This window comes from Podarcis gaigeae (assembly GCF_964106915.1).
Source record: "Podarcis gaigeae genome assembly, chromosome: 14".
Taxonomy (NCBI): Eukaryota; Metazoa; Chordata; class Lepidosauria; order Squamata; family Lacertidae; genus Podarcis; species Podarcis gaigeae.
The window spans coordinates 41,062,570-41,082,462 of record NC_139690.1 but is presented as its reverse complement, the minus strand read 5'-3'; the positions used below and the strand labels follow the sequence as shown (position 1 = coordinate 41,082,462).

The 19,893-nt window shown below is 43.0% G+C and overlaps 2 protein-coding genes across 6 annotated transcripts in view; both read right to left on the bottom strand.

Annotated features, from left to right (window-relative positions):
• VWA3A (von Willebrand factor A domain containing 3A) overlaps positions 1 to 6,906 on the bottom strand; it is a 46,912-nt gene extending 40,006 nt beyond the window's left edge. The window contains exons 1-7 of one of the 5 annotated variants that reach the window (XM_083711318.1): positions 6,435 to 6,906; positions 3,554 to 3,628; positions 3,234 to 3,305; positions 2,696 to 2,767; positions 1,063 to 1,183; positions 384 to 508; positions 234 to 308 (exon numbers count right to left, since the gene is read on the bottom strand). In XM_083711318.1, coding sequence (XP_083567444.1) covers positions 234 to 308; positions 384 to 508; positions 1,063 to 1,183; positions 2,696 to 2,767; positions 3,234 to 3,305; positions 3,554 to 3,615 — 527 coding nt within the window. In that variant the 5' untranslated portion in view covers positions 3,616 to 3,628; positions 6,435 to 6,906. The remainder of the gene's footprint in view (positions 1 to 233; positions 309 to 383; positions 509 to 1,062; positions 1,184 to 2,695; positions 2,768 to 3,233; positions 3,306 to 3,553; positions 3,629 to 6,434) is intronic. The other 4 variants (XM_083711315.1, XM_083711314.1, XM_083711316.1 and 1 more) reach the window with 4 other exon arrangements.
• A 2,478-nt stretch (positions 6,907 to 9,384) lies between these two features.
• Positions 9,385 to 19,893, bottom strand: part of MOSMO (modulator of smoothened) — a 48,536-nt gene continuing 38,027 nt past the window's right edge. Inside the window, exons 2-3 of the mRNA XM_083711898.1 lie at positions 19,225 to 19,437; positions 9,385 to 15,372 (exon numbers count right to left, since the gene is read on the bottom strand). Of these exons, the coding sequence (XP_083568024.1) occupies positions 15,188 to 15,372; positions 19,225 to 19,437 (398 nt within the window). The 3' untranslated portion in view covers positions 9,385 to 15,187. The remainder of the gene's footprint in view (positions 15,373 to 19,224; positions 19,438 to 19,893) is intronic.

The window sequence follows — 19,893 nt, the reverse complement described above, 5'->3', positions numbered from 1 at the left end:
GTTTTTATGTACATTTCCCCATAATGTTGTTTGATTGGAGAACCACATTGCAAAATCTGGATACATGTGAATCTCACAGAATGGCTGTGTTTAGGTTCTCATATTGTTTTGGAAAACATGGATTTGATTGATTTGGCTTTAGATGCAAACTGAACTGGATTTGTCTCCCATTCCTAGATTTGACCATAAACAGATGCAGACCAGAGAGGGGACACGTTTCTGGAGATACTTACTTATGCAACTCAGATTCAAAATAGTTAACAGACTCCTTAGTAAATTCAATACTCTCTGTTGGATCATCTGGATTTCTAAAAAGGAAACATCGAAAGATGAATGAAAAGAGCAGACATGACCAGCTTGGAACAACATGACCTCATACTTACACCACAATGCTGCCCTTCTTCATTAGATCGTCAAATGAGAGTTGCAAGGGTTTTAAACCATAGACTTGAATCCAGTCATCTGTGGACTTCAACCCAGCAAACAGCATTGCTGTATCCTTAAGTCTCTGTTGACCAAATGAGAAAAACGGGAGTTAAGAAAAAGCCATTCAGGGACGGAAAGCATGAACTTCAAGTTGTCAGAGCACAAGTACTTTTGCACTACTTGTTTGTTACCCGGGTGAGGGATCACCTTTTAAATAAAAACAAGGAAGCAGGAGAATGACAGCAAGCCCAACATATCCAGCAGGAACCCAGTTTATTAAAGACTTCACTTATTGCCTAAAAACACTGATGGGTTGGAGCAGTCAGTCCAACTCCCAACCTTCCTCTCAAAGGAACCCAAGGCAGGAAACAGTAAGTGATTTAAAAATAGAACAATTCCAATACAGATTGGGAAAGATCTCAATTGAAAAGAGTTGTTGGAAGAGCAAGGTTTTCAGTAGACACCAAAAAGACAACAGAGATGGGACCTTTCTCATATTCCAGAAGAGGGTGTTTCAGTGGGTTGGTGCCACCACATGAAAAGCCCTGTTCCTATGTTATTTGCAACAGACCTCTACTGTTTCTACCATCCATGAAGAGAAGGAGACGAGTGCACATAATACAGATATTGACTTACCAATAAATCCTGTGTCTGGTTGATATTGGTAACCAATAGTCCATCATCAGAGACTGCTGCAGAAACATTCCACAAAGATGGGCTTCCTTTTTGTAAAGTGGCATTTGATACTGAATTTACACTGGAGGGGGAAAGGGTTCTTATCATGCAGCAATACAAAGCTAGTCATTTCCTTTCTTTTCAGACATTATACACATCCGGCAATGTAATTGCTAAAGCAGTCCACTTTAAGTCAAAACCACTTTAATGCAGTAAAATGGGAAATCTGGGGAAATTTTCATGGGAGATCTTGCCTAGCATCTTCAATGTATATTTAGTAAGCCTAAAGAACTGTGCACAAGTATATGTGTTTCTGAGGGATAGGCACCCCAAAAAACTTAATTATAACTTTGATTTCAGATTTGACTTGCACTGCATTGATTCAAAATACACAATATGACTTGCCTTCATTCATTATGCTGCTAATAAATTTTATGAAATGATGTGTTTCTAAAAGTGGAAATTTTCCATGGAGAAATATAGCAGTAGCAAGTTTTCCACGATATGCATCTGCTTTAATAGAGATGTAAACAGATAGTGTGTGCTCACCATGCGAGGACACCATTTCTCAGACACATAACAGGCAAGTAGCAGATGGGTATTTTAACATGGTTTCTTCCTAGGAAAACTTGGGAAAGTGTACTTTAAAAAGTGTTGTGTTTATTTAAATTGTTTAATGTATAAGCCACCCACCATTTTAAAAATACCATGGCAGTGTATTTAAACAGATATAACATCCAAAATATGAAGCTAAAAACAGTGAATACAGTGGTACCTTGGTTTAAGAACAGCTAAGTTTATGAACAACTTGGATTAACTGCAAACACGGAAGTAGGTGTTTTGGTTTGTGAACTTTGCCTTGGAAACAGAACATGTTCCGCTTCCTGTTAAGTGTGTTCCATTTGTAAATTGAGTCCCCCACTGATCTGGGAAGCACGCCTTGGTTTAAGAACGCTTTGGTTCTTCTGGAACGGATTAAGTTCATAAACCAAGGTACCACTGTATGCATTAAATTCATATTTAATATCAACAGGAACAATATCCAACATTGCTACCCTGAAAAGGCCTGGTTGCACCTAGACTATTTCTGGTGGAACAGACAAAAAAAGCAGTCTATGAGACTGAGCAACAAATCAGGAAATATCTGGTTCAAATATCAACTCTCTGCTGCAAAGGAAACCCTTTATGCAATCTCTCAGCCCCATAACTGCCATGGGCGACCCCAGCCTTGCTGTTGGCACAGAACTGGTGCCGGTATCAGCTGAAATTGTTGGAGGAACTGGACATGGAGAGATTTTATTATCATCCCGTTCATGAGATAAGCCAACAGGTGCAAGGTCAGCCAAGCCGTTGCTGTGACAACGGCCCATTGTTGTCTATATATCAGTGAGTATGGCATGTCAGATCATTAGTCTGTGAGTCTGAGCTATGGATGGACTCCCCGCCTTCCACCCACTGTGCAAAGTTCTTATACCAAACCCTTGGTGATGAAACGAGATAGCTACAAAAGCAGCGGCTGAACTTGGTGGCACCTTCCAACTGCAAAGAGTCTGCCCACCATATCCAACTTGTTCAAAAGCTACAAGTCACTTACCCAACCTTTTCCAAGAACTGCGCATCGTCCAGGAAACTTGCCACCTTCTTGTGCTTCGACATATTGTCGGATCTTTTTTTTTTTAACGAAGAAAGAAAGAAAAGAGCGCCTTTGAAAAAAGTAGCACCCTATTTTATTTTATTTGTTTTGCCCTACAGTCCTTCTAGTATCCAGGGTTGGAGGAAGCAGGGTGCAGTAGGAGTGGGCTGCCCCAGTGTCACCACTGAGGGGGTGACAAAATGCTGAGCGGTAGTCACCGCAGGACCTGCAGCGCACCCAAGCCAGAAGTCTCTCCTGGCAGAGATATGGTGGCTTGCGCGCCTGCAGGCTCCACACTGCCCAAACGGTCCACCCACTGCCTTCCCCCCAGCTGTAGGGCAGCTGAGTGGGAGGAGGCAGGCAGACTCCCATAGGGCGTTCAAGAGGCTTACTCCACCGCTGCTAGTATCACAAAGCAGCAGCAATTGCATTCTAATATTGTAATATGTAGGAGTCTGCCCACCATATCCAACTTGTTCAAAAGCTACAAGTCGCTTACCCAACTTTTTCCAAGAACTGCGCATCGTCCAGGAAACTTGCCACCTTCTTCTGCTTCGACATATTGGTGGATCTTTTGTTTTTTAAAAGAAAGAAAGAAAGAAAGAAAGGAAGGAAGGAAGGAAGGAAGGAAGGAAGGAAGGAAGGAAGGAAGGAAGGAAGGAAGGAAGGAGTGCCTTTGAAACAATTCGCACACTATTTTATTTTATTTTATTTGTTTTGTCCTGCAGTCCTTCTAGTTAGCAGCAATTCATTTTAATATTGTAATATGTAGGGTTTGCACAGGATATCCAACTTCTTCAAAAGCTATAAGTAGCTTACCCCACTTTTTCCAAGAATTGTGCATTGTCCAAGAAACTTGCCACTTTATTCTCTTTCGACATACTGTTGGATCTTCTATTTTGTATTTTTTTAGAGAAAAGAAAACAAAGGGAATAGCCGCTTTGAAACAATTAGCGCACCATTTTTTATTATTATCATTTGACCTACAGTCCTTTGAGTATCACAAAGCAGCAGCAATTGCATTTTAATATTGTAACATGTAGGGGGCAGAACCTAATGCCCCTTCTTTTTAGCTTTCTCACTACAAGATTGGCATGCATTTTTGTTGCATGGCTGAACTGGCCCTTCCCTTTTTGCCATAACACTGAGAAATAAGTACTTTTTAAAAATTATTTAAATATAGTCTCTGCTGCTACAGGCCTCCTAGAGAGTTCTGTGCCAGTTGAAAGCTTCCATCTCTGGGGAGGAAATATTTGAGCCGCCATCTTCTTTTCAGCCACTTGGTAGATGCTAAGATTGCCTTTGCCTGTCCCTGAAGAGCTCAATTTATACCATCCGTGAAAGAATGGCTGATAAGATTGCCCAAACAAGCAAGTCAACTCAGTGTTATATGAGGGAGCAATTGATAGACCGTTTTCATTAACACGTCAGCTGGACACCACTTATAGCTGAGTGGAATGAATGGGTCTGTTTTATTACTGAACAGAAACTTGATTTCGTAGGGCAGGAATGAGGAGCCTGGGGGCGGCCAAAGGTGGCTCACCATGCCCCTCTCTCTTTAGCCTTTGGGAATCACTCTAGTCTAGCCACATTCCCTGCCATAGAATCATAGAATGTTAAGAGTTGGAAGGGGCATGAGGGTCATCTAGTCCAACCCCCTAAAATGCAGGAATATTTTGCCCAATGTGGGGATCAAACCCACAACCCTGAGATTACCGGTAAATGAGTCTCATGGGCTATAAGCCCAGCACCCCCAGGATGCACCACTCCTTGAATGGAAAAGGCCTCCATTTTGCCTGGATGGAGGAGAGAGGGAGAGAGGGAGGTGCTACTGTGCAAAGATAAAAATTACATTTGTTGCTCTGCCCACTTTTGCCTCTGGTGCCACCCACAACTGGCATGTGGCCCTCAGAAGGTTGCCCAGAAGGAAATGTGGCCCTCAGACTGTAAAGCAGGCTTCTTCAACCTTGGCCCTCCAGATGTTTTTGGCCTACAACTCCCATGATCCCTAGCTAGCAGGACCAGTGGTCAGGGATGATGGGAATTGTAGTTTCAAAACACCTGGAGGGCCGAGGTTGAGGAAGCCTGCTGTAAAGGTTCCCCACCCCTGTTGTAATTGAAATCAAGGTAAAAAGCTCAAAAATTGGCTGTACAGAAGATGACCTGCTTTAAGAAAGTGTGGTGCAGTGGTTAGACTGCTGGTCTAGGACCTACAGTAGGTTAGAGCATGGTGCTGATAATACCAAGGTTGCAGGTTCGATCCCCTTAGGGATAGCTGCACATTCCTGCATTGCAAGGGGTTGGACTAGATGATCCTCAGAGTCCCTTCCAATTCTACACTTCTATTATTCTACAGTAGGGCAACCCACTGTGGAACCAGGTAAAACTTATACAGTGGTACCTCTGGATACGAACGGGATCTGTTCCGGAGCCCCGTTCGCATCCAGAAGCAAACGTAACTAGTGATGGCGCGTTGCTTTTTGCCGCTTCTGTGCATGCGCGCAGCATCATTTTGAGCATCTGCGCATGTGCGAGCGGCGAAACCCGGAAGTAACGCGCTCTGTTACTTCCGGGTTGCCGCGGAGCGCAACTCGAACGCGCTCAACATGAAGCATATTCAACCCGAGGTATGGCTGTAACTGCAAACAAACTGTGAGATGAATATTTAAATGACATAAAACAGAATAATATAAAATGGTAGATTATAAAACACCAACATGTTTCTTCTTCAGTGGTCTCTGGTACCCGTATGTACGGTATGTAGCAAACACACACACACAAATGTAAATTCAGAATACTTCCATACCGATGAAAGAAACAGGTAAAATATATACATAAACCCAAATAATTTAGGGCTTGTTGATATAGTCCTGATCAGACCATAGCATAATCTGAAATGCAGCATTTGTAAATGTGGGTTGGAATGCATTTGTCGCTTTATAACACTTACAATATTTCACTTTGTTTCATTTGGACACCCAGAGGCCATTTTGTCCAGAAACAGCCAAATATGACACAGAGTAATGAAGCTATTTGAGTTCTCCAGAACCCCTAACACTGATCTTTTTTTTTTTAACTGAGAAGTGACAGCTAGAAATTCACAGTCCGAAGTATTTGTCACACTTGACAGGAAGAAACTTAAAAAGCAAGTCATTTTAAGGTGTAAGCTGGTATCCCACTCCAAACAAGGTTTTTAAAATAGAAAACATACCTGAGGTACATTTTTTTACAGTTGTATTCTCAAAAATTAGTAAACATACAATAAAATGGAAAATGTGTATACTGCTTTTTTTTTTTACCTCAGTGGGAAATTATCAAAGCCATTCACATCATAAAACCTACAACAACATGCAGTAAAATTTAAAAAGTTCTACAACGCAGCAAAGTTTTTTTATGACAGATTTTCGGTGCATATGATGGATATATACTGTTTGAAAATCACACTAGATAAAACAAATCTGTTACAAGTATTCCCTCCACACCGGAGACACGGTGGATATCAGATTTGAGACAAGAGCCCTGGGTAGTGACTGAAGAAAGGCACTTTGCACGTACTCAGGGGCACAGTTTACTGCTACCCTACAAACGATGCTCTTCCAAACCAGTTTTGGAGCTAAGCACATCATCCCACCGGTCGGGACACCATTGCTCCTTCACATCCCAACCGCCCTTCCTCTGCTAGTGCAGCCTTGGGACTCACCAGCGACCGCTCACTCTGCCATGCATCTTCCCCTGTGCATGTAAAGCCAGGCTTTATCCAGGAGCAAACACTCCCCTGGCCTGAGCTGTGTTTTCGTTGCCAACGGCAACAGAAGCAACCATTCTCCATAGCGGATGGAGGGAGATGAAAGATCTGCAGGGGAAACACGGCTGCGTCTCCAGAGGCGCACGGCAAATTAATCTGCCTGAAAAGCAATTCATGTTTCTGTCTAGGAGCTTTTTATATACTTGGCCAAAAGAGAAAACCATGTGTAGGACCAAAAAAAGAGAGAGTATTTTGACACCTTTTAGAAGGAATGAGGAAGCTTTGGCCTTCCAGATGTGGCAGAACTACAACTCCCAGCAGCCTCAGCAAGCACGACCAATGGGCGAGGGGTGATGGGAGTTGCAGTTTGGCAACATCTGGAGGGCCAAAGGTTCCCCACAGCCACATTTAAACAAGGGAGGCGAACCCTTGTCACTATGTGACCTTTCAAGAGCCATATCTCAGTGACGTGTGGGGCCACAAATGCGGGGTTTTGTCTTTGTTTTTTGTTTTTTCCTTTCTCCTCCTGTGATGAGGCTGCATTTTAATGTTTTAATGTTGTATTTTAATCTTGTTTTTAAGTTGTATTCAACCAACTTGTTTTTATTATTGGTTGTTAGCTGCCCTGAGCCCAGCATCGCCCTTGAGCCAGTGTCACCAACTGGACTCATACACTTCAGCCCGACTGGGCTAGGCGAGCTGGGTAGCACTTCCAGAGATACCTTCTGCACAGGAACAGGTCAAAGTGCTGTGGACTCACAGCTTAAAGTTGTGAGCACCGGATTCACTTCACAAGTAGACAGTCGTCACACAGCAGAGTCTAGCAGAGTATATAAACGACTTGGAGAGCAGCTCTGTAGAATATCTTCTTTTATTCTATCTACAACTATTATACAACTATATACAGAGCTTAATGAGGTCTAAGCATAAATGAATGCTAAACTGCACTGAGTGTCTGCAGCTGCTCTTAGCAGCAACCTTATCTATACACATGATCTCTAACACTCAGTCTCTCTCTCTCCCCCCCCCGCCACCCCCCCCCCCGACACACTGACTGACTGACTCTTTGATTTGGTGCTGGAACTCTTTTGACTGACTCTTTTGATTTGGAGCTCCTCCTCTCTGGAGAATCAGCAGAGATCATCAGGAGATTCTTGGATATGGGAGGGGTGAAATCTCCTCAGGCTGGGGAGGGCGGGGTATAAATAAAATTATTATTATTAATTATTATTATCATTATCATTATTATTTGTACAAAAGTCTAGTTTTTACACATAAGACTTCCCTCTCTTTCCTTCATCCAGGCAAGGAAGAAGCCTGATCAAAGTTCAAGGATGCATTTCCGCTGGGCAAAAACTTTCAGAGAAAGCTAAAGCAAAATCAGTGAGGTGTGTGTGCTGCTTCAGAGGGTGCAACGCCTGAGATTTCTGAGCGCCACATTCAGCCCCTGGGCACAAGGTTCCCAATCCTTGCCTTTATAACTGACAAGATTTTTTGCATCAGAATTTTGTCCGTTTTGGCAGATGCGCCGAGAACAGTAAATACATCTTCCCAGTGTGGTTCAGTGTGTCAGATTAAGACCTGGGAGACCAGGGTTCAAATCCCCACTCAGACATGAAGCTCACTGGTTGACCTCAGGCCAGTCAGTCTCAGCCTAACCTACCTCACAGGGTTGTTGTGAGGATAAAATAGGGAGAACTACGTAGCTCCCGGGAGGAAATGCAATAAATACAAATAAAAAATGGGTTTTCTGTTGTCCCATTTGAAGTTAAAGGGGTACCACACCCCTCCCCCAAGCATGCTGCTATACTTCCCTCTCGTGTAATGTGGGCTCCTGAGTTTCCTCTCTGAAAGAGGGACAATTTAACAAAAAAGGACATTTCCAAGTGAATCCTTACAGCACAAACAGGTCATAAAAATCAGATTTCTCTCTCTGTTTGGCAAGTCATTCCTCGTTGTTGCCTTCGCAGCCACCCAGTCATGGGTATATATTTCAAACGTATTTGCTGTTTTTAACTGTTTTTAAATCATTCGGGCTGCTTCCAATTCTTATCTTTATCTTGAGATGCTTCTTTAAAAGGAGATAAATAAATAAAACCCCTGGCTATTCCGCTGCTTCAAGTCCTGGAAGACCTGCTAGCCTGGAAGACCTGCTACCCTTGTTGGCCTTTTCCCACCTGGCCTGACCAGCTCCAGTTACGAAAGCTGAGGCTGCTGAAGATTTTTCGGGCTGGGGTATGTTGCCGTTACTGTTATTGATATTACCGGTACTTCGTGTCTTTATTTTTAGACCTTTTTATGTGGATTTATTCTTCAGTGTGGTTGTGTACTTTTCCAATGAGTTTTCTTTAGTTTATGACTTTTCTTATGCTTCTAATTGTGTATTTTTTTTCCATGTTGTATGGCACCTCAAGGATGGTTTTAACCAGTGCTTTCCCCCCCCCCCGGGGGGGGCATTTTGTGAATCTAAGTTTGGCCTCATTGAGGGGCAGTATTTCAATATGAGTAGGAAAATGGAAGTATCCCTAAACATTTTTTAGAGGAGAAAAAAGGCACTGGTTTTAACTATGGAAAGGTGGCATGCAAATAAAATGAGGTTTATGACAATGACATGCTGACAGTGTCTTCAGCACCAGGCAAAGTTTTAACCATCCCAGGCTTTCAAATAATTCAAAGTTTCCCAGTTCTGTTTCTAAATCTGTTTTAACTTTTGTGGTGAGTTTTTGTTTTCTTGTCATATTTATGTCCTGTTTGCCTCTTTATTTGGTATTTAACTTGCGTTTACTTTTTTTAAGGCTGTCAGAACACTTTCTGTTAGGAAAACACACACAGAGTAAATAAATTATATGCAAGCAAAGGTTTCAGTTATATACCACCCTAAAAATAAAATCAAAATCAAACCAGATTTCTTTAAGTAGACAATTTATTTTGATAAACTTGCTCAATAACAAAAATACAAGTGAAGAAAATTATGTTCATTTTATACAGTTTGTATTAACAATTTGTTTGGAAATTAAATTGGGGCGGGGGAGAGAAATGTCCTAACCAATTAGAAAATAATCCTTAACAGTTGGAAAAGGATATGGTTGCAGTGGAAAGGGGGAAGACCACCACGAAGACCTTGCCAAACATTTATGATCTCTTGGAGTAGCAGAAACAGAACTAGCAACTCCAAGGCAGGAAAACCTATCTGAAAATGCCATTTCCTTCATCTTTTTGCTTTGGGATCCTTCACAAAACTTTATATTTTTTAAACAGCAGGTCAAAACAGCAACTGAAATAACACACTGGAGAAAGGAGAGGGGTGTGAAAGTGAGGTTTAGCAGTGCACCGAAGTCATTAAAACAGAAATGCTTGTAAACAGATCCCTAAACTCTACAATTTTATCTCAGGCGTGACTCCAGTGACTGTAAATTTGAAAAATAAGGCCTAAGCTTCAAGATTCCCGTCTCCCCACCCTCAACCCTGAAAAGAAGGCTTTAAAATGGCAACAGGATAGTAAAAAAATGATATTGTAACAGACACAAATTCAGGTTTGGGTTTTTTTCCAGAGAAATCTCACAAAAGACTCCAAAAAAGCAGGGTGGGGAGGAAGAGTTGCTGCTGTGAAGTTTATTGGTCACAATAGAAATAGAGACCGAACAAGTTTACCATAAGCCTGTCAAAATGACTGTAGAATGAACTTCATTTCACCAGAACCAGGATGTTAAAAGCATTCGGAGTCGTGTGAATAATTTGGGGCATTCACGAAATAGCAGCAAAGTAAGTGTGACTGGACTAATACAAATAATTTGCTCTTAAAAGTAAAGCTGACAGAATTTCAAAAGGCTTTATGTGAATGCTCACCCCACCAATGCAGATTTTGCTGGGCAAAAAAGATGCACACGCTGAACTGAATTATGGGACAGGCATTTATTAAAAAGCCTGTAACAGGTTTTCCCCAAAAAGAGAAAAAAAAAATCCTTGTGCAAATACAAGCGACAAATATTTCTTTGCAGATTTTTAGCCTGATGCTCTTAGGTATGGGGAAGGGGGGGAAACAATGCTGACCCCCCCAAAAAAGTAACAGACAGAAGGTTGACAAACAATTGCACCATAAAACTGTGTTTTATATACAGTTTATAAGATATGGTCTTTCTGCTATAAATTAATACTGCATTCCATGTGATCTTATTAAAAGCAACTGCTGATCCTCTCTGTCCCTCCCATCCCTTTTTATAGTTAGAAGGATTATCCACCCCCAAATGACTGAAATTAAAGTTAAACAAACATAACACACCAATTATTTATGCATTCTGCAGCTATATTGGTTTTCACAAATACCTGTAGACAGGCCAGGCTCTCGCTCACAATATACAGACTGGACACATTCCATGATCACAGAAGGTCATTGGCAGATGCTCTTCTTCTGAACTTTCCCAACCTGTTTTTAGTTAAGTCAGGAAAATATCACCCCATGTGGTGATCTACAGGAAGGGGACAATGGGGTGAGGTCGTTCTGGCAAATATGTCCCCCATGTAAGCAGGCGTGGGGGTCTTGACTAGGGCTGGGTGGTGTATCAATACACTGTCCAAAATCAGTTTGAAGTCCGCCTTGTGGGAACAGTTTCATAATGGTGATATATCGTGAATCACGATGTCTGGCTATGTAAAAAAAAATCACAATGTGGGAAAAACCATGAAGCAGGTCATCGCTGTTCTCGTGATTACTATAAAATAACAGTTGTAACAGTATGTTAATGTTAAGAAAAACCGTATCAGTTTTAGGCCCCTAGATGCCAGGACATTATGCCATTTGCCTCTACATAGTTCCATCCTTATTTCAGACATATATTTCATATATATCGGTATATCATGATGTTTAGCTTGTGATATATCGTGATGCTGAAAAGCAAACGTCGCTCTGCCCTAGTCTTGACGCTGCCCCTACTAAGGCTCCCATGATGCATTTTGGATACATGTGACCCATCTCCCAATACCCTTTGACCTCCTGTTTAGCAGAGAACACAAATCCATCAGCTTAGGTTGCTAATCTATGTTCTCAGGACAGTTTCAAACTCAAGTCAAGGCCAGCTTATATTAAACCCTTTCATTTAATAGTTTAAGGATGGGACCTTGGGAGCATTCCTGGTTCTTCCAAAATAATAATAATAATAATAAATGTCCATTTAGTGAGCTTCCACGGTCTTCCTATTTCTCGACCAAGAGCTCTAAAGTAATGCCATTTGCACATGTTTCCAAATAGGGGACATGGGGTTTAATTCAGCTTCCTAACATAGAAAGGCAGGCTGAGCTTTGGATAGGGGTGCAAGATCCCACGTCTGATCTGAAAAATGGTGCCAATGAAGACGGGTGATGGCGGTATGAATTTGGGGTGGGGTGGGGAGATACACACTAAGAAAGAATAGAGGAAGGGCAGGGAGGGCTGCAAGAGATTTGGCCCAGCCATAACTCACTCTGCCTTTTTAGGCAGAGATTGTGCGAGGTTAAATGCTCCAATTCCTGTTCTCAAAATAGCACCTGCAGCAAACAAGGTATGAAAAGAGGACCATACAGTTATTCAGATAATTGTAGGGTACTTATGTCGTTAACTATGGCAAGACATAGAATGTAGTAAAAGGGCAAGAGTTTGCAGTTTTTGTTTGTTTGTTTTTTAAAAAAGCTCTGCTCCTGTATCTTACAACAGCAGTCTGATATGTAGAAATTAAACAGGTGAAGGGTTCTAATATAATTTCATTTTCATGGCAGGAAGAGAGATCATTAGCTGTATTTCTGGATGTCCTGCTGCACAGGAGAAGAGGCAGTAACAATACTGGTAGCCCTAGAAAGAACCCAGGCAGGTAACAAACCAGGGATACAATTTCTAGGAAAATGCACCACCTCCATATTATTCCATGGAACTATTTACAATAATCCTTTGGAGAAGGTGTCATTTTTACCCTTAATAGAACAGGTTATAGCTGCCAGGCCTTTTATCAGCTTGCTCATCCCTTTTAAGTACCAATTCATAAATGCGAACAAATTAACCCCATTAAATTATGAAGATCTCCTCAGAGCTCTGCATGGGATTTCCTGTTGCAATCCAGTTTTCTCCAACATTGCGCATTTTTAAAAGAACTTTCACATCCAAAACCAGCAAGCCCACATAGGGTGTCATTTTAGGAAAGCTGACAGAATTCAACAGCGCTCACAATTTCTTTTGTGAAGAACCCCTCAGCCAGCTGAGTGAACAGGTTAATTTTTTAAAAAACAAATACTCCAGGCAAAATATATATATATCACAATCATCCATAAACTCTACAGAGAAAGGAATCTGATACATCCAAGTCAGCGTCTGGCAACAATACTGTGATGGGAAAGTTTGCATGATTGGAAGGTTGTTCTGAAAATCGCACATGATTTTTCTACCAGAGAACCCTCGTTTTCACGGCAAATTTTGTATACACAAATGAAAATTGGTCAGGATCTTTCTCTTGAAGCCGGAAGCAATTCCCCTCAGTGCCTGATTGTAGCATGAGATGCTGCCGGCCTGGTAACCTTACATTTTCCCACTGCTACGACGATTCTTTGTGGTCCCCTTCCAACGCTACAATTCTATGACATCTTTGCAGTGATCAGTTGTACCCATGAATAGAGAGCAACACCATGTGTTATGCTGACAGTACAACAGCAGTGACTCCCTAAGCAACTTGCATTAAAGGACCAGCAGCTAGCATTCAACACTATTTCAAAAGTTATCAACTTCTTCCAAAATAGTGTGGGGTTTCGTTGTTGATGTTCCAGCTCCGCTCAGTTGCCATCACTTACGTGAGCAGGGCTGGCGCCTAAGGTCAAAACCATCAGGCATCTGCCAAAGCCCACATTCTGGCAAAGGGCCTGCTGATGAATGGAGCTACAAAAACCAGACCGCTGTTGCTGGGCTTGATGACATGAATTAAGGAGCTTTAATGGGGGCTGCCCGTGCCCAGAATGGCAGGCAGGTGCCGCTGCTCAGACTGGCAAAAGACTGTTGCTCAGATCTTCCGTTTTGGCTATTGCAGGTCGTTCTTCACTTCTGGTGGGCCCATAAGTGCTCTCTTGGCCGGAGAGGAGAGAAAACAGGAGCTGCCTCCATTACTGAAGGAGGTTGGCAATGGCAGACTCTCTTAAGGGACCAGGATGAGAGGGGAGACGATGCTACAAACTGCAAAGGCCCCTTGGATGTGGGCAAGCCCTACGTTAAGTGTCAGAACAAGGCAAAGCACGGGGATGTTAAGTGACCATATGGCTCTCTTTTTTGTACCAGTGGATTTAACTTAATACTCGCACGTGAAAGAAAAGTATGTCCCTCTTTGTAGCTTTTACTACCCAACCACCCAGTTCATGTTATGTAGCCAACTTGAGATGATATCTCACGGTAGATTTTCTGTGGAGAAATTCATATTAATAAGTGAAGCCAGAAAGAGCTGGCAAGGTGGAAAGAGGGTTGGGGGGCAGGAGAGAAACAGAGAGAGATGGAGAGAAATCAACCCACTTCAGTTGCCCATAATTTAAGTAGTGTAACTTCCCAATACTGGGATCGGACCTTTGCAAAGTATGACACAAACTTGCCTTCTATCCCCAATATACAAATAAATTACCATATAAAGAACAAAACCCTCTTAGCTTAACTTAGAATTGCACCTAGAAAGGTATGGAGTTGTTTGTACCTATAACAAAACATCTGTTAAAACCAAGGGCTGCTACAAAGAATGAGGTAAACTGAAGACTTTCCCAGCTATGCAGCCTTCAGAGAAATGGCTTTGTGTTGTTGTTTTTCTATTTCACTTTTCCCCCTCTACTACTGAGTTCTAGTTTTACACACCACAGTGTTTTGCTAGCAAAGCGCTCAAGAGCTCTCTTCCAGAAACATGTGTCTGCGTGTATATATATATATGTGTGTGTGTATACACACACACACACATATACACACAAACATATATATACATATTCTGTATACTGCATCAGCAATATATATATATATATATATATATATATATATATATATATATATATTTATATAAATATAATGAAGAATTCCTAGCCACCCTGACGTTCCACGGTGTTTCTAGAGCTCACTGGGGTTGGCGAGAGAGATGGCAGGCAGACGTTTTTGTCGTAACAGATTTCCGAGAACATCTTTTGATCAATTGGCTTCAGGATGCAGTTAGTGTAATGTTGAGCTGTTGGTTGGTTGGTTTTTTTGGCGGCAAATGCTTCTTGCCTATCACAGAAGGAAGATGCTTATCTCCTAAAGAGAGTGAGGCCAGCCCCACTTCCAACTCCCTTGGCAAACCTCTGGTCGACCAAAGTTCATAAATACTTTTGAGATTTTTCAAAATTGTCAAGTTATCTAAAATGGGTCCAGTACAGTGATGTGGGGGTGGGGGTGGGGCAATAACGCTGCTCAGTGTAGAAAAGAATTATTCCACTACACTAGTTTCTATCACAGTGCACACCTGACCGCATCCAGACGCTCAGGAGATGAGTCAAGGCTGTCTGTCTGTATTTGGTTGTGGGAAAGGCTCTCCGTTCAAAAACAAAAATAAATCCAAAGTGCATAGTGAGAACGCATCAGAGACCTCATCGTTCCGGTAAGACTGCAGCAGCCCAACGCAGGCATCCTTCCGAGATAGCGACAGGCGTCCTACTCTCCTTCATGACCGAGTGAAGCAGTATCTAGACCTTTGTCAGCCAGGTAAACAGACTTTGCCAGCAAATAGAAGTCCCACTATTGTAAAGAAAATGGATAAAACAAACAGTACATACGACGACCCAACCACTGTGTTGTTCGGCAGTTTATAAGGTTGGCCGCCCACTTCGTTGATATAAAATCCTATGGGGAATATTAGGGCCGCCATGCAGAATAGGATCACTGGAAGAAAATAAAAACAAAACAGGGATTAGTCCTTGGGGTGTGTGAGAGAGGGAAAGTCATGTTGATAGCTCATAGCATTGAACAACAACCACGGATTGCAGGCCTTGGAAGTTTCATCCCACTACATCTCAAAAGGACAAGAAAGAGGATTGGGATTTAGAGGAAAGTGGCATTCAAACCAACAGATCCTTACATAGATGTTGCTCTTTGTTCTCTGGGTATCTCCCAAGTTGCAAGGCACTCCGACCAGGACTACTTGTCTGCATATATACCTTTCCGTAACTTAAGAACCTCAGATTCCCTGCATCAGTAAAGGATTAAACTAGAAAACCTCACAGGTCTCTTCCAACCCTACAATTCTCTGGCAGAGGGTCTTCCTTGGGTGCCTCACCAGCTGCCATGTGGCAAACGGCTACCAAGTAGAGAGCCTTCTCAGTGGTGGCACCTCAGTTACAGAATGCCTCATGAAAAGCCTCTGTTGGTGCCTGTATGCCCATCAGTGCTATGTTGGCAACTTCTGTACTACCCGATCATTCCCACCACCATCATTAGAGATCAGGCAAGAAGGCCATTGTAACAGTATGCTCCAGCAATAAATATCCTCCTTAAGGCCACTTACCCAACACCGTCCTGAGTTTTAGATGCCAGCTGAAGATTTTCTTGTTAAACCAGGCTCAATAAACAAATAGTAAATCATGATACCTTCAGTTGCTCTCCATTTTAGATGGCTGGACTCTTAGTGTGATGTTCTATCCTACAGTTTTATCAACAGGGGCTTTTTAAAGCATTTTCATGGATTCCTGATTTAACTGTAAGCCATCTTGGAAATGTTCAATAAAAGATGGGGTATTGATGTGTAAAAATGTGTAAGTAAGTTGAAGACAGCACGGTACACATTCCACGCAAAACACACATATCCCGTACCTCAAAGGGGGCAGTATGCTAACTGGAACGAATATTTTGTGGTCACACCCTAGGCACTAGCTAGGAGACCAATGGCTTCTAATGTCAAAGAAAGAATGCTATAGTAGCCATGGGACACCTACCTGAAACAGACAGTCTACCGATCCAATCTTAATTCAGTTTATCAGGACTCCAGCTGAAAAACCACTAGAGGGAGCTTAAAGCTTTCTGTTAATTCGGCACCCAAATGAACACTGCTAGGAGAACAGGATAGGGGTGTGCGCTGATCAGGAGGCTTGGAAAACAGCCCACTTGGCTTCTGCTTGATTTGGCTCGGGTCAGAGGCACAGCACACTCTGGAATAAACAAGCCTTCAGCCTATTCTACTACCCTATCCCACTGCCTGTGTGGGTCCCAGATGTGAGGCAAGGAGGGGACACCTGCCCTTGGGAATTTCATGTTCCCAAGGGATCACACAGGATAAAATTCTAGGCTTGCTGACCCAGTGTAGATAACCTTCAACCTTGGCCAGGCTCTTTCTCCCAATACAGCTGCATCACTCCCCTCCCACTGTAGAGCACAAAAGGAGCATTATGCCCATGCTTATCAGAAGTGGACATGCACCTGGTCAGACCACCTACCCATCTGGCTTGGTACAACTGTCCATTCCAATTGGCAATAGCTCACCAGGGTCTCAGGTAGAGGTTCTTCCTCATCACTTGATACCTGAACCTTTTATCTGGGGGATACCAGAGACTGAGTATGGGACCTTCTGCGTGCAAAGTAGAGAATCAGAGTTGGGTGGCTCTACCATTGAACCAGAGTGCCTCCCAGAAGTCAAGACGTTTCTGGCAAGCCAACCATGGGGCAATAGGGCAAAAGGAGCCCCTCTCTCAGCAAATAGAATTCAGAGAAAGGCCGACTCTGCACCTGAGCTCTGCACCACTGACAGTACTGCCCTCTCCTCCAACATTTCTACTCCATTTCTGATGTTCCTTTGGTCTCAAGCAAACTCAGGCTTGCAGAAGTATATTATTTAAGGAAAAAGGGTGAATATGAACCCCCAAAACTCCAAAATGCCTCATTCCCCCTTTTATCCATTTTCTATTTACGCTAGCTCTCAGTGATACTGTATGCAGCTGCCCAGGGAATTCTGAGTCTGTCTTTTAGATAATGTATTATTTTTATTTGGAGATATTCAAAATCCTGCAGTAGATTAGGCTCAGACACTTGCAGAAAATTGGTTTCTGGTATAGGTGAAGCTGTTGTTGACTCAAACAAAAAGCAGGGAATAAAGCAATCCTATTAATACATGCATGTGCACCTACTCCATTTTTTGAAACGGGTCCTATCTGTTATAATTAGTCTGCATAAAGAGATAAGCTTCCAATTACCCACCCCCCAACATGCACAATGGTTTGGAGAAGGGTGCTTCATGGAAAGCAGGATTTCTGATCTTCCTGGGTGGGCAAATATTTGTGAAAGGAGATCAGTCCAGCTTAAATTTCCCAACCTGCACTGCTAGCCCACAGTGACTGATGGCTTGTGAGTATGGGGTAAGTTCTAACTTGTGGAGTGAGAAATGGGTTTGATCAAAGACAGCTTGCACATGCTCAGTGGAGGCTGGTCCATAAGGACAAATGCCCAACCACCTTCATGTGCCCTCAAACAGCCTATCATAATAATAATTATTAATGATACCCCCACCTTTTTCCTTGATGGGACTCAAGTGGCTTACAGATAAAACAAGAACTGCTAAGCAACCAGTTCAAGAGGTGGCACAGGCTGTAAACTTCCTCCTCTTCAGTTTCAGCATTGCTCCTTGTAGAACTCAGCAGGGAGAAGGACAGGGGCAAAACCAGAAGTAATTGGCTCTGCTTATCACTGGCACTGACTCCACCTACCACTGGCCTCCCTGCCTTATGCCCCACCAGCGCCACCAGCCACCAGTGCAAGTACTGTGTAACTCAGCAGCAATTGCTATTAATCTGCATTCATACTTAACAGGCGCCACTTTTTTTAAAAAAGTTGCCAGATGAGCCTGACTTGTAGACAGTTAAAACTAAGTGAATATTGCAAACACAGACTGCGAATCTTTTTGGATCCTGTGTGGACAGTGAGTTTCATGTTCAGCAGCATTCCGTGAAGTAGCCAATATTTGGTTTACAGGGCTTGAAGAAGGAGCTGCACCAGAGCAGGGGAAATCTGCTTCTGCTATGGATACGAAGGAGTTTGATTAGGGAAACAGCGCCATCCCTGCCTTGAGACCTTTTAATCTGGACAGCAGGGGCTTGCAGACTTCCCTTGTATACCTTCATGGACTGCACAAAGCTGTACTTAAAGGCTGGCTGTGTGGGAGGAGTAATTAATGTATTACATTCATTGCCACAAGATGTTGTGGTTGATCATGGGCTCAGGTGGCTCTGAAAAGGGAGTGGACAAATTCTGAACTATTGCCCGGTGGAATGTTCCTTTTCACTTTGTTCCACTCAGCCAGCCATGCCCTCCACTGTTAGCATGCTGACCTTTGACAGGGGAACCCAAATTAGGCTTAGCAGTAGGGACAAAACTAGGATACTACAATCTAGTTGTGTGTGAGAGAAAAGAGCTTTACCCCTCACCCCCCAAACTCAGAAAGTATCCTACCTAGACCTCCCTGGGGGGGAATATAAAATCTAATAAACCCTTCCTTCTTTCAGATCACAGAAACCAATGGCAGATTCTGGAGAAGGAGTCAGTACATGGAGGTTTCTTGAAAACAGGGAAGAGTTTTCAGCTTCCTGCCAGGGAAAGGAGGGTCCACATGGGGTTTCAGGTTACGAGGAAGGTGTTCGGAAGCATCTCAGACACAGGTGCTCCCCTCTGCTGACTTCCCAAAAGCCAAGGTGACTCCCAGAGGTTTGGCCTGCTGCCAGATCTACTCTGGAGCCCAGAAGGCAGACTTACTTCCAGTGAATGCTATCCAGCGTGCGTATTTAGTTGCTTCTCTTCGCCAGTGGGAAGCCACTAGCAAGCCACATGTGACAGTCAGTGAAATGATTCCCATGATGATGAAAAACAAGGTGGTGACCCACTCAGGAGGCAACCGTGGAGGAATACAGGTCCTGTCACGTCCATGAATGGTTTGACACTGTCGCACAAGGCCAACTGTGAGAGCACCTGAAACGACACACACGACAAGACAAGAACCCATTAACCGGTGTGCCTTTTTTCTCTCTCTGCCCGTCCTCACCCGCTTCCTCAAAACATGAAGTTAGGAGCAGCCCTGGCTTTGTCACACCAAAAGTCAATTCTGCCTCTCCCTACAATGGCCACCCAGATATTTCTGGGGGAAATTAAGCCAACAGCCCTTCTGGCCATTGTTGCGACCTGGCAGCTGACATTCTGTGGCACATGGCCTCTGAACCAAGAGACCAGTAGCCATTTTGTAGAAAGTTTAGATCAGTGGCTCCCAACATTTCCCCTCCATGGACCACCTGAAAATTCCTGAGCACCTCAGTGGGCCACTTGATGATTTTTCTGTCCATTGTAGCAACTGTACTGTGCTAGATGCTGTATGATTTCCAATAACACTTTATTGCTTCATTTGCATTTTAGTGTATTGCAATTTGAATT